Source organism: Sebastes umbrosus, chromosome 16 (assembly GCF_015220745.1).
Source record: "Sebastes umbrosus isolate fSebUmb1 chromosome 16, fSebUmb1.pri, whole genome shotgun sequence".
Classification (NCBI taxonomy): domain Eukaryota; kingdom Metazoa; phylum Chordata; class Actinopteri; order Perciformes; family Sebastidae; genus Sebastes; species Sebastes umbrosus.
The window spans coordinates 11,207,511-11,221,989 of record NC_051284.1 but is presented as its reverse complement, the minus strand read 5'-3'; the positions used below and the strand labels follow the sequence as shown (position 1 = coordinate 11,221,989).

At 39.4% G+C, this 14,479-nt stretch overlaps 2 protein-coding genes across 2 annotated transcripts in view; both read right to left on the bottom strand.

Moving 5' to 3' along the window:
* Positions 1 to 1,407, bottom strand: part of LOC119474328 (connector enhancer of kinase suppressor of ras 3-like) — a 53,870-nt gene extending 52,463 nt beyond the window's left edge. Inside the window, 1 exon segment of the mRNA XM_037746304.1 lies at positions 1,177 to 1,407. Within this exon segment, the coding sequence (XP_037602232.1) occupies positions 1,177 to 1,228 (52 nt within the window). The 5' untranslated portion in view covers positions 1,229 to 1,407.
* A 3,262-nt stretch (positions 1,408 to 4,669) lies between these two features.
* On the bottom strand, positions 4,670 to 13,674 carry LOC119474868 (glutaminyl-peptide cyclotransferase). Its single transcript, XM_037747169.1, has 7 exons — positions 13,485 to 13,674; positions 11,148 to 11,294; positions 9,183 to 9,464; positions 7,562 to 7,729; positions 6,873 to 6,972; positions 6,078 to 6,194; positions 4,670 to 5,964 (listed from the first exon to the last, which is right to left on the bottom strand). The coding sequence occupies exons 1-7, from the start codon at positions 13,650 to 13,652 to the stop codon at positions 5,780 to 5,782; spliced, it is 1,167 nt and encodes a 388-aa protein (XP_037603097.1). The 5' UTR covers positions 13,653 to 13,674; the 3' UTR covers positions 4,670 to 5,779.
* Between the last annotated feature and the right edge of the window lie 805 nt (positions 13,675 to 14,479).

The window sequence follows — 14,479 nt, the reverse complement described above, 5'->3', positions numbered from 1 at the left end:
TATTACGATGTGTTATGTTAGTGTACGATGAGTAGTGTGAATGTGTAGTTTTGTATTGTCACCATGTAAACTATGTGGACCCCAGGAAGAATAGCTGCTGCTATGCAAAAGCTAATGGGGATCTTAATAAACAAACAAACAAACAAACTTAATTAAAAGCAATGAGTGAATGTTGACTGTGTTGACTTTCATTCTTCACTAATAGAGAACAAAACTTCTTTTACATTAGAGACCCTGAGGCAAAACACTGCCAGATAAAGAGTTGTTGTGGTATAAAATTGTCTCTGACTAGTGGGTTTCTGACATATAAACATTTGGAAACCAGTGACTGAATTAAACATGTCTTTACCTACACTAGTGTTAATGTCAGACAAACAAACAAACTTAATTAAAAGCAATGAGTGAATGTTGACTGTGTTGACTGTCATTCTTCACTATTGTTCAATAGAGAACTTGTTTTAGATTAGAGACCCTGATGCAAAATACAACCAGATAAAGAGTTGTTGTGGTATAAAATTGTCTCTGACTAGTGGGTTTCTGACATATAAACATGGAAACCAGTGACTGAATTAAACATGTCTTTACCTACACTAGTGTTAATGTCAGACAAACTTAATTAAAAGCAATGAGTGAATGTGACTGTGTTGACTTGTCATTCTTCACTAATAGAGAACAAAACTTGTTTTAGATTAGAGACCCTGAGGCAAAACACAACACTACCAAATAAAGAGTTTGAGGTCTAAAATTGTCACTGACTAGTGAGTTTCTGACATATAAACATGGAAACCAGTGACTGAATTAAACATGTCTTTACCCACACTAGTGTTAATGTCACTCAGAGCAAAAAAGGTAACACAAACACGATTCAAACGTTGCAATGAGCAGCAATCACATCACAGCTAGCTAGCATAAGTGAGATGTTAGCTAACATCTGTAACGTTCAGTGAGAGTAACTATGCAGGGTAACTATGCAGTCCCATTGTTATAAGCGCTTCAGTGGAGGTATGTTGTCACACAACAGGAGCAGTTTCAACGAAACTAGCATCGAGATAAACCGAGGAGAGACTCCTCACAGTTTATAGACAGAGAAGCTTTCTGAAGGAGCAGTAATGTGGTAAATGTTGTTGTTGTTTCTGTCAACAACATGCTAATTAACGTTAAAGTGCTGAGACTCACCTCTCATCCATTCGACTACTTGCTTCGGCGTCCACTTTGTTATCGGCTCCATGGCTCCTTTTAACACAATTAACAGGGATAAAAATGTGCCCAAAGTTTGGCGACGGAGGTTGTACAATTAAAATAAAGAAAAATGTTGCTGTCACATTGTTCGCAACAGGTCTGTGCTGTTCGTCTGTTTGTGTCTCAGCCACTAATCAACTCTGAGCTCAGTGAGTGGAGGCTGGACTCAAATCACCCACTGCTCCTCACTAGTGATGGGAATTTAGGCTCTTTTTAGTGAGCCGGATCATTTGGCTCAGCTCACCAATAAGAGCCGGCTCTTTCTGCTCCCAAACGGCTCTTCGTTTTACCACTTCTGCCATTTATAATTCAGCCACATTTAGCGCTGTTTTGACCTATGATTAGTATGTGTGTGCACATATATCACTTAAATTATTCAATATACTTATACTAATCCTTATAATTTCCAGAATACCATAATTTTACATGTGTCTTAATTTACGTGCACCTCACTCCTCTCTCTCTTTCTCTCCTCCTCTTCCTCCTGCTCTGTACCTGTAGACCGTCAGCGTGCCGCGCATTCCCACCCCTCCCTGCTTGATGGTATGATTTGAATGTACTTGAATTGTGATTACTAATTGGCCTTTTATAATGCTCATTATAACAGTCTTTTACTCATGGATTTTATCTTGTTCTCTGTCTGTGGATGTGTGAGATTTTGTTGTCTGCTCTGTTGACCTGTTTTTTATTCTGCACTATGTCTGTAAAGCACTTTGGTCAGCTCATGTTGTTTTAAATGTGCTATAGAAATAAATTTGACTTGACTTGACTTGACTTGTCTGTCATCACCTGATTGGTCCCACGGATGTCATTAACACAACATTCGGTCACAGTCAGTGCATGAAGTGCCCGTGGCGCGAAGAACATCATCTTATCATTCCGCCTTGAATTAAGTAAAGAAAGAAAAAGAAAAAAACGGCTCTCAGAAGGGAGCCGGCTCCTATCGTTCAATTAAAAGAGCCGGCTCAGAGAGACGGCTCGTTCGTTACCGACACATCACTACTCCTCACTGCCCGGTCTGGGATCAATGATGCATTCAGGTGCTACCGGGAATACTGGGAAAAAAAATCACAATTTGGGTGCAAAAATAGGTGCCAAATCACCATAATAACAGGCAAGCAAGCCCTAATATAAGAAAGGTTTTCTCAGCCAAATATTAACGGGAAAAATCTTCATAGTTTAAGTTGTTTTAATTGTATTCATATTTTAACTAAGTAATTATAGCCTATAAATTGTCACAATTGTGCATGCTTGTCGAAAGTCATTTTTTTATCATGATGTATTTCTTCATTTTCCGTGAAAGGTTGTCTTTTTCGATTGGTTTTTGTAACAGCCATTTTTATAGTTACTTCTGACCAAAAACACTGGTCTATTTACCACTTCGGGACATGGAAAGCAGGAGTTTACGTAGAGCACCTGAATGTAGCGTGTGACGTCAGTAGTTTCTGTACGTTCACCGCCCTCATTTGAAAGTGGAGGCGTGTACAGATCTAGTACATATCTAGTGTGCTGCCCAGATTATATTAATTGCTCCTGAAAACAAAATATATCCAGGAACACAGATTAAGCTGTGAGTTGGTCAACATGATTAAAATGTTAAATGCCAGGTAAATTAGTACAATGTGCATTAAACATCTTATTTGTGGTATAGTCATGGTTTCATAGGCTAGCACACTGATACTAATACCTTGCTGACATGACATTAAGTAATTAGTGTGATATTAGCCATTTTTCAATCATATTTGTAGTCATCAATATTTATTATCATGTAAGAAAAACATCAGAAGCTCTTTCTAAACTGAATGTGTCTCACATCTGCTCTCTGCTGGTAACTTGCCCCATTGCAAGTCATGGAGTATAGCAGGCTGCCCTACAATCTTCCCCACACAGGTACACACATGCTCACATAAATGCTTCATTGAATACAACCTCAGTAACTAATTTAGAAAACATCTCCAATCCAATAAAATTGTAGGCTATAAAGGTGCAGACGGCTGTCCCAGCTACTTAATTTTTTAATAATAGAAATTTCTGAACAGTAAAATGATACAGCTATAATGTTAAAACATGATTTGTCTGTCTTTTAACTTCAAAGGATGCCATTAAAACCTTTTGGATTGTGATATTCTCCTGTCAGTGACGATATGTGACTTTTGATCATAACTAATTCATACATTTGACCAAACATCATTTTATTTCCTTGCTCTATAGCTGATATATACTATATGTAACATAGACCATGATTGGTGAGAGCAGGTTTATTATGTGTCAACAGCTAGTACACAAAGGATTAGAAAGCACATCATTAGTAAGTATTAGGAAATGTAAAAATAAAAAGGGGCCTTATTCAGTTGAAAGAATGAGGTTGATTTGAATCTATACCTAGTTCATACAAGTGTTGAAATTCCAACTTGTTTTAGTTCTGTGGCTTCCTTCAGAGGCTTTTGTAAAGTTATTTTTACTATTATGGTTTATGACATTTAGTAACCTCTCCTGGCTTTGTTTTCTAACAATCCGAAACACACCTTGCATGGGAGAGTCCCAGCCCTTCCCATCACTCCATTACTGTACAGCTGGAAGCTGTTGAACACGCTGCACTGTAATCATCTGCAGATTAAAGCGCGGCTGTTATTAAACCTGGGCACGTATCAATTTGCTGTCAAGGCAAAAAATAAAGAAATACTGGAAGCCTCATACGGTGCCATACAACAATTACTTCTCCTTTTCCTTGTTCCAGCATGCTGGTTTCCTTGCTGGTTGGACTGCAGAGCCAAGACATATCTTGAGTCCTTTCTTTAGATTAAAGTTAATTAAAAATATTTTCTTCACAGTAGCTTAACCGAGTAATTTTGGTGATGACTGACAGGTAGAATGCCGGGAGGTAAGCGTTTATAGAAAACATGAAAGAAGTGAGGATTAGCACATTATAAGACAAAACAGAAGCAAAGGTATCTTTATAGGTCATTAAACTTTTACCATTTGTTTACAAGTCAAGAGAAAGCATTAAAACACACAGTTTGGGGTTGAAACTATACAAGAAATTACAGTCTTAGGTGACCCTAATGCCCCCCTGAAGCTCTTTATCTCCTCCAAGACAAGATATACAGTATGTTTGTGTACATTGTTGCCAGGCATCCCAAACGGGAGAGTCAGATCCACGTTCGGTTCTCATGGGAGTGGGCTGGATTGAAGGGGATCTGGGTGGTGTGGAATTCAGGGGAGGTCCTCCCTGATAGGATTAAGTGAATCATCGGATTGTTGTTGAGGTGAGGCGGAGGGATGGAAAGGGAATTTGAGAGAGAAAGACCTGAGCACCAGATGGAAACCATGGAAAAACGGTATTGGCGACGTTATTCTTGTTGTTTTAGGTTAGAATTACAGAAAAAAGTGAACACTTCCTCATACAAATGGTCATCACAATGACCAAGCATCAGACAAACCTCTTTTATTCACAGCTCCCAAAACACTAACAGTAAAACAAAGACATGTAAAGATAAGCAAACTCTGCATGATCTGAATCAACATTTATTTCAGCCTCAAAATACAGGAAGTCCAGTTTTGGCAGTGTATATTATTCTGGGATCTACATTAAGATCGGGCTAATAATATCGTATAAACAAAGGAAGGCAAAACATGAGCACAGGAAGTTATCCACTTCACTCTCTAAGATGACAGGATATGAAGGGCTAAAGATGTTAGAATACAAATAAACCCACTTCCTGCCCCTGACACGTTTTGCTCTGAACAGATTTACTGTAGGAGAGGAAATGTCACGTATACCCTGTAGCTAAAACATGCAGTGTGTCGCCATATACTCAGCTAAAACATGTGTTTTGGTAGCATCATGTGGGTGGCCTTATTGTATATATTTATCACACATGACAGATCAGATATTCTGGATGTTATCACATTACTATAAGCAAGTGTTTTCATGCTACAGCCGTCCATTAACAGTAATTCATAATGAAATTATCACCAACTTTGGTCTTGCACTGCATTCATGTATTTCAACGTCGCCAGGTGGAAAAAAATAAAGGGTGTCATAGCATTTCAACAGCTCTTTTTCCTTCTCTTTGAGGCACCAGATCCTAGACATTAGCATTGACACTAAGATGCCTCATCACAGTGTAAAGGGGGGTTTAAGGCTGATATAAAGAGAGCAGTGTAGTAAGAAACACACAGAAGATCCTGTGTGCTGATCTTGTTGCTGGGGACTTGAACGGGAAGATGAAGCTTCAGAGTTTTGAAGTCTCTTATGAACCCCATTTGGGAGGAAAGTACATTTCAAATAAAATATGTTTAGACAAAGATTTCAAAAATAAAAAATGTCCATGTATCTCTAAACATATTCTCTATGTAAATGTTTTCTGCAGCTGCACCCAGTTGATATGAGTCTCAAATACACTCTCAATTATAAGGTCAAAGACTACATATTGTTGTTGTTTAAACAGCATTAAATACAGACTATTCTGTAAACTAACAGCTGGAGATCTTTACTACAGTGAAACATCAAAAGAAAGAAAGCTGTCGTTTGTTTTTTTTACGGGGCATTCTGTGGGTTTGTTTGTTGGATGACGGGTCTGGCGTTGAGGTACTCCAGAACAAAAATCTGCAGGATCTTGTTGAGGTTCTGAATGGTGGAACGATCCAGGTTCTGCTCGTTGTCATCAAACGTGTGCCACACGGACGGGAAGGGGGACGGGATGAGGTGGAGGATGCGAACATCTGACAGAGAGGCACAGGATGAGCATCATCCAACAGAGTTATACACAATAATATGTAATCATGTATGTCATGTATATCATGTTTGCGGTAATTGTGTTATTTGGTGTGTCTACCTCTGTTTAGGAATGGTATATGATCATCTTGTATGTGGCCAACGGGTTGATTGGGCCAGAAATATTGCACGCTGTTAGGATGATCCACAAGCTGGTTCATGGAGTGTAAACGCTTTTCTGAGGATATAAGAGGGAGGACAAAGAGTATAAATGTACATCTGTTAGTTCAGTTTAAAGAAAACATCCTTATGAATTATTTATTAATAGTTGAAAGGTACATTGTGTTGGATTTGGTGGCATCTAGTGGTGTGGTTGCAGATTGCAACCAACCGAGTACCCCTACGCTCCCTCCACCCTTTCCAAGACTGTGGTAACATGAGGTGCCGAGTGCAAAACCGTGGTATCGTCATTCGCCTCGCTCAGAGGCCATCCTTACCACAATAACACTACGGTGGCCTTCAGGCAATGCAAAAAAACGCAAAAGGCCCTCTCCAGAGCCAGTGTTTGGTTTGTCCGTTCTGGGCTGCAAACATGGCGGAGCAACACGGCGGACACCGTCAAGAGGAACCGCTCCCTATGTAGATATGAAGGGCTCATTCTAAGCTAACGAAAACACAACAATTCTTAGTTTCAGGTGATTATGCACTGATGAAAACATAGTTGAATATTATATTCCATTTCTCCTAATAGTTCACAAAGTTGCAACATAGGACCTCTGTACGATGATGACCGTCTGGACTGACGTATTTATGGCTGATGATTAAAGTGACTTGTGTTGTTTGTGGCACACCTTCACCAAAGTAAACAGACCTACTTATGGTGTTTACAATGATAGTAAAACATTTGATCATTCACCAATGCTCTGCAGTCTGGAGAGCCACGGCGTTGTGTTGGGGAACTGGTTGCAGAAGCGCGGGTCAGGAGTCCCGATCAGGTCCATCAACACAAACAGGTCCTGGAGGAGAAGAAACAGGGAGGAGGAGGAGGAGGAGGGGGAATGATGCTGGTGAGCTCTCATGGGAAACTCTCTCTACTCATCCTGAAGATAAGTTCCTGACAAGAAGCCTCCCATAATAATTAAACCTCAGTGCCCCTGCTTTGAGGTGTGGTGGTGCAACACACTGACATCAATGCTCCATGTGCATGCTATCTCTGCTTTATCTCTGTCTGTCCACACAGGAATGTCTACATTTGTAGATAGTCAGTTGCACTATCTATCTCTCCATGGTTAGGACACAGAAACATATACCAATGACATGTTGTTATCATAGACTGTATAATAAATGATGTTTGATATCATGACATCCAAGCCTCCCAGATGATAAAATGGGTGGCTTTGGGATTTATGCAAAATACAAAACTATTTAAGACCTCCCTTGTTGAGGTGTCTGTGTGGGCTGTGTGAGAAAGTGGAGATCAGGGCTAAGGAGATTGTACTCAAATTGATATGGGCTAACAAATGGATGATCCTGAGTGTGATTAAGTGATTATGATAATCTCAGGTGGTTAGACAGAAAAAGTGTGAGTAGAGAACTGCGGCGTACCATGGCGTGTAGTTCGTTGGTTTCTGTGGCTCCGGCGGGGTGTGGGGTGTCCTGCATTTTCTGGGCCAGGTGGCGAGAGCCATAAAGGGAGTCTGTGGAGGTCCACTGGAAAAAAGCCTCCTCTCCATCGAAGAAGATCAACTGCAGGGTCAGGTCTGGACTGGAGCTCTACATGGGAGTTAAAAAGAAGACAGTCAAGGCATTCCCAGAGCTTTGGTGCCCCCTAGTGGTTTTGAGATTACGGTGGCACAAAAACTGCCTGAGGTTTTCTTAGCTAGAATTTATGTGAAATATTCGAACAATAACACCCCAACAATATGCTTCTGTAATAGAAAGTTTACAATTCCTTATGTAGCATTTATCAGCTGTTATATTGATTATGTGTTTGCCTCCATGGCACCTAATGTATTTGTATTCAATGTGATTCCTATTCCCCACAGTGACCTTTGTGACAGACAGCTGAGTCTGATAAACATGTCTCTCCCGGTCACAGAGCCTGTCACTGTCCGCCCGATAGACAGGGGTCTGAGCTTGACTGTGAAATAGGAAAAGGGCAGAGGAGCAAGCTACATGAATACTAAGTGTTTTCCTTATGAATCACCAGAACGTTTGTGGGGAAATTAAATATTGTTTTGTGTTCATTCCCATAAAATGGAAGCAATATTTAAAGCTTTTGTACTTAAAATGTTGTTGCTGTCAATAATGTTGCATTTGAGCAGAGGTTTGCTCATACATAAAGGTTCATGGGTGTCTGTAAATGATATCATTTTTTTTCAGGCCTTTACCTATAAAGCCATACGCACATTTTTCTTATATTTAACAAACCCATAAACCTCTTATTGACTGACTTAATGAAAATGCATAAGGGATAAGGCTTTCTTATTGTGAACAAATCATATGAAAAGACCAACAATGAATTGATCCAACTAACAAGAGTTTTCTGTGTAGCTGAAGCCTGAATTAGAATATTCATCTGTCCCATATAGCTCCATTGTTGTTAAAACATATCAATGGGCCACACCGTCACACTGGGTGACATGTTCCTTCATTACCGTTAACATGGGCACTGCAGTTTATTTTAAAGGTGCATTATACGATATCCAGAGCATAAATATAGCATCAAACAACTATTAGCTATGTAAAGATAAAGTGGATTAATGTCTACCTGAGCAGAGAATGAAGTCACTCTCCCGAGTGTGTTGTGATCTGAGCTTCTCCTCGCTTTGTTGACATAGCCGGGCCAGCCGTGCATGCTTTTAGTGCATGTTCGAGCATGTGAGCGTGCCCTACTGGTTAGCTTACAGCCGCCGCTCTAAACTGAACAAAATCTATAGTGAGTTCCTGGAACCGTGTGCAACGTGTTTGGCCTTGTTTTTCCCAGAGCTCATTGGTGTTGTTGCAGTATGACTTATCTGTGATTCATGGCCACAACTCAAGTCAGTGCTGGCCACAACCACAAAAACTACTGGCCTGAGTATCACTGAAAAGCCTGTCTATTGCACACAGGAGGGACTGAGGCATCTACACATAGAGTCACAGACAGACAGATAGACCAGTAATGTATGGTATACCCTTTAACTTATTGTATGTTGTAGCTTTAAGTCACATGCTAGGCCACCACCTTCTGAGCTTTCAGTTCTTCGTCCAGGGCGCGCGCCAGCTCCAGCATCATGGCACAGGGAACAGCAGAATCGGTGGCACCTAGGAATTCCCTCCCGTGCCACTGTGGTGGGTAGTACTTGGAGTCGTAGTGACAGGCCAGGACCAGGCGGCGGTTGGCTGTTGAGTTGAGGGTGGCAACTAGATTAGTGAAGGGCAGGGGGCCATATGGTGTTTCTGCCATAAACTTATCCTCCGTCACCTCCCAGCCTGCTCCGAGGGAACCGAGGGTTGTTTTGATGTGCTGTGAACACACACAAAGATTACGAGTTATGAGAATTCAGCCCGTATCTCAAAGTTTCTCAATGTTTCAAGAATGCCATTGTATGACAACTTCCTGAATTGGTTGTATTTCCCACTATAACAACATATTGAGGCATAAATTGGGGCATAAAAGGTGGAGGACTCATACACAACTGTGATATGCCTTTAGTTGCCGTATTGTTGCCGATAAAATAGTTTTCCATGAGGTAAAATCAGAGTTGCTCACAAGTCCAAGTGAAGTCTTTTATGGTTTTAAGGAAAGTTCTATCATCTGCTGCATGCCATCCGGTCTGCTTAGAACACAGCATAGCTATACCTAAGGAATTCAAAGCATGTACTGTATCACCAATCCTCTATCTATTAGCATACAGTATATGCATTGTTATTAGTTGTTTGGTATATGATCAATTTAAACAGGCTATTGCGATGCAATATGAAAAAAACACACAATGAAAATGATCCTTTAAAGTAAATAACTGTAGTTGGCCCCTAAAAATGGATATAGATAACGTTACTCAGGGTTACAGGAAAATATTATTAACATTATTAGTAAGCGATTAATCACATGATTGTCCACAGTTAATTGCGATTAATTGCAAATTAACATTTTTCATCTGTTCAAAATGTACCTTAAGTGTGCAAATATGCTTGTTTTATGCAAATGTATGTATGTATTTATTATTATATTATATTATATTATATTATTATATTATTATTATTAATAATGTCCAGAAACCCTCACAGGTACTGCAATTAGCTGTCAGTGTGCTGACTTGACTATGACTTCCCCCAAACTGTATGTGATTATTATAAAGTGGGCATGTCTGTAAAGGGGAGACTCGTGGGTACCCATAGAACCCATTTTCATTCACATATCTTGAGGTCAGAGGTCAAGGGACCCCTGTGAAAATGGCAATGCCAGTTTTTTGTGTTTGGAATGTTATTTAGCCTCCTTCATGACAAGCTAGTATGACACGATCGGTACCAATGGATTCCTTAGGTTTTCTAGTTTCATATGATACCAGTATCTTCACTCTGACTTTTAAACTACCCGCTGCAACCTCCAAAAGATCGAATTGTGTTAATGCATTAAATAAATTAGTGGCGTTAAAACAAATTTGTGTTAATGCGTTATTATCGCGTTAACTTTGACAGCCCTAATTATTAGGCATGCAATAATAGCCGTAACCAGGAGCGAACTGGTAGCCGAGTGGTTACATCCAATGCATATATCCTCAACATCCTGGGTTCGATGCCGGTCTTGTTGGGACCTTTGATGCATGTCATACCCCTCTCTCTAATTCCCATTTCTTCATTTCTACCCATTTCTGTCCTCTGTACAATAAAGGCAAAATTAAAAATGTTTTTCAACAACAGAGTACAACTGTATTGTATAATTACTGTAACTGAACACATCTCTCCTCTCAAACCCAGAGATGCTCACAAGTCATTTTTTGCAAGTCCAAGTCAAGTCTCAAGTCACTGTGTGTGCGACTTAAGTGCGACTTAAGTCCAAATCCCCAACTCTGGGTAAAAGTAACAGAATTTTTACATTTTTTTCTCATTTATTGTCAAATACGTCTTACATTTTTTTCTGTATAGGTGTTTGTGTACTTGAAACTGATCCAGCCATGATATGTTATTATCCTGCAAATAAACTCACCTCCTGTACGGCCTGGTTGCCTGCAGAGCCTGGGTACCTGGTAACCATCAGCGGCCTCAGGTCCCTCTGCCACATCTGCTCCAGGTCAGTGTGAGACAGGGCGGTACTGATCTCATTTCGTGTTAGAGTTAGAGCTCGGTGATGTAACTGGACAGACCCGGAGGAAACACAGAACAGAGGAATACAAAATGGATGAAAAATAGAATTTAATTAGCAATTAAGTGCGTTCAGAAAGATCTACTGTTAATGCAGTGTTGCATACGGAACATAGAATATTATTAAGCAATATTTTCATTCGGTGTCTGCTATGACACAGTTTCAGATCAACAGCTTCTTAGTATAGGAACAGGAAGTAATTCTAAGAGGCATTTCAATTGAGCAGAAATACGGATGACACAGTATACAGAACCACGGATTATAGTGTGTCACAATAGTCATGTTACTGGAAACCACTCCCTCCCTAGGTCTGCCAACAGTGGATTTTTTTTTATTTCCGTATTTAAGTTTCTTGAGAAACCTGAGGAGGAAATCCATCATAAGAGGGATTTTTCACAGTCAGCTACTGTAATATATCCTACATGACAATGCCTAAAAACATAAACATGTTAACGTTAGAAAAATAGATAAAAAGAAACAATTTGGTCTTGTGTTAAGGTTGTATCAAACCTTGTGTTTTCCACGAGCTGTGAAGTCCACTCTAACGCCTCCTCAGAGAGAGCCAATGTGGGCCAATTAGACCAGTATGAATAGACATTGATTGAATGTATTCAAATACACACAAGGGCTACTTTAGAAAAGCAGGGATCTATTGAATAAAGAGGCAGAAAGGTGCTTGTTAACATGCTCTCCTTTGTTTGAGGTAGATATAGACATGATTGTACAAAAAGCAAATCAGGCAGCTTGTGTAATTAAAGGAGCACAATATGGATTCAGGCTTCAAGCCGTCGGTTCAATGGGTGCTAAATTACAGACAAACAGGTTAAGAAAACATATTGATTCTTCGATCCCACGGCTCTTTTTCATTTGGTCTCAAAGTTCACCTGCTGAGCACCGTGGTTGTCCTGGTAACGAACTGAACCGAGAGGAAGGACAGAGAGCTGATGGTGAATATCAGAGCACAGTCAAAGTCTGTTTGTGTATTCTGATCTGCCCCAGCCTATACAATAATAGGCCTTAACTGGCAATGTTATATATTGGGGTTATCGAATCCATACTGACTTGTTATTGTGTTGATTTTTTTTTTTTTTATCAATAATTTGGTCTTTAAAATGTCAGAAAATAGTGAAAAATTATCACATATACCCAGAGCCCGACTGTTTTGTCCAACTAACTGTCCAAAACCCAAAGATATTCAACTCACAATGACAGAAAACAACCAAATCATCTCACTTGAAAAGCTGGAACCAGCAAATTTTGTCATTTTTGCTTCAGATTTTTATGGGAAATCACAGTGGACATTTGTTTTTCATCCTAATTTGGTTTCTCTTTACCGTCTCAGACAACAGGAGAGAGCACATTCCTTAACTCTGTTCATTACAACTGAAGCATAAACAAGCACTACGGCGACAAAACATGTTCATAGTATGAGTAGGGCCCACACTGACTGTAATTACAGAGTGGCGCACGGTGAAAAATATATAATTATGTGGTGGCACAGACTGAACATGGTCATCCCAAACAACAGAGCTCACTGAGTTCAGAGAGGGTTAAAAGGGGTCCACTTAGGGTCTATAAATACCAAGACCTGCAATTGGAGGATCAATGATGATGACTGTGCTGCCATAGCAACTAGGCCAAGGGGAGAGGAGAAGAAGAAGAGCATAAATGAGGAACATGAATGGCCAGGCATACCCAGGTGCATCTCAGGAGAATTACACAACAGTGCCGGGAAAACAGTGCAGAGGCTTGTTAGAATATCATGAATAAATACATACATATATTAAGGCATATCAAAACTGTATTTGGGAATTTATAGATTTACCTTTCTCATAATGAATAAGTCTAACTACTGGGAGATTAAAAAAAAAAAGGAAACACACAGAGAGAGACATGATATAAACAAAATTGGAGAGAATATTTTTTCATAAAATTAATTTCTCTAACAAAACAATTCAATATATTTTGTTCAGATGGTTTTAATTAAAAAAAGAAGAGGAAGTAAACAACATATTTAGAGTTAAACAATAATTGCAATCATTTGAGTCTTGACAATGCAAATGTTAAAAAGCTGCATGGCAAGTTTTTAAATGGTTTCACTTTTGGAGACGGTTTTATGACTACCAGGTAACATGTTAAGACAGCAGAATGTGAACAGATATTCTTAATTTATCTATTTACCTTTTCTTGTGTCCAGGGGATTCCATCGGTGCAGTGGCTGAATGCCACCCAGATGGCCACAGTGTAGAAGAAACGCATTTTGGAGGCACTGTGGCTTCGCTCAACCATCGTTGTTGTCGCTCCTCTCCACATTCCTGTGTCTCTCCTCTGTGAGAGCTTACAGATCATGTGAAAAGCAGGAGGGAGGACCCGAGACTCTCTAAACCACTGCGCGTCACTGTACTGCTATGTGGATGTATGTGTGTGTGTGTGTGTGTGTGTGTGTGTGTGTGTGTGTGTGTGTGTGCGCTTCATCCACTCCCAGGAACCACATGGGTATGACACAGTGACCCCATATTCTCCTCTGATAATTGCTCATTTTTAACAGCAGATCAACACATTTGGGCCTACAGCATATACCTACAGCCTGGGGGTCACAACTTGACAACCTAACTGGACCCATTATGTTTTCTAATTACTGGTCAACATTTAAACTTCTAACAATAAAACAAAACAAATAAATAAAAAAAAACTTTAAGCAATGCATTTTAAGATATCATTCTTGTATCTTCTTTTTCTTTTTTTTAAATTTAATTTAATTTATCTATTCATTCTTTTTTCTATTTATGTATACATATATATATGTGTATGTATGTGTGTATGTATGGGTATGTACAGTATATGTGTATGTGTGTATATGTATATGTGTGTGTATGTAGGTGTGTATACGTGTATGTGTATGTGTATATATAAATATATGTATATATATTTTAAATTATTATTTTTTATTGTTTTCTCTTCTTCTTCTTCTTCTTCTTATTTCATGACTTATTTGCGGATACTCTCCCTGTGTTGTATTCTCTACAATTTGAATTTGATGTATCCATGATTGAAAATCAGTTAGGTCTTTTGTGGTCAGCTGTGGCTGTTTGTGTGTATGTTGTTGTCAGGTATGATTGATTGATGTGTTGTGTCACGGGTGAGTGTTGTTCAGAAAAACAAAAAATAACTTTCCC

Excerpts from the sequence above, each read along its gene's own strand:
- LOC119474868 (XM_037747169.1), bottom strand. The coding sequence starts at position 13,652 with ATGATCTGTAAGCTCTCACAGAGGAGAGACACAGGAATGTGGAGAGGA. Across the intron at positions 11,295-13,484 it reads TCCCCTGGACACAAGAAAAG|TTACATCACCGAGCTCTAAC; the intron begins GTAAATAGATAA and ends GGGTCTGTCCAG. Across the intron at positions 6,195-6,872 it reads CTCCAGACTGCAGAGCATTG|AAAAGCGTTTACACTCCATG; the intron begins GTGAATGATCAA and ends TTATATCCTCAG.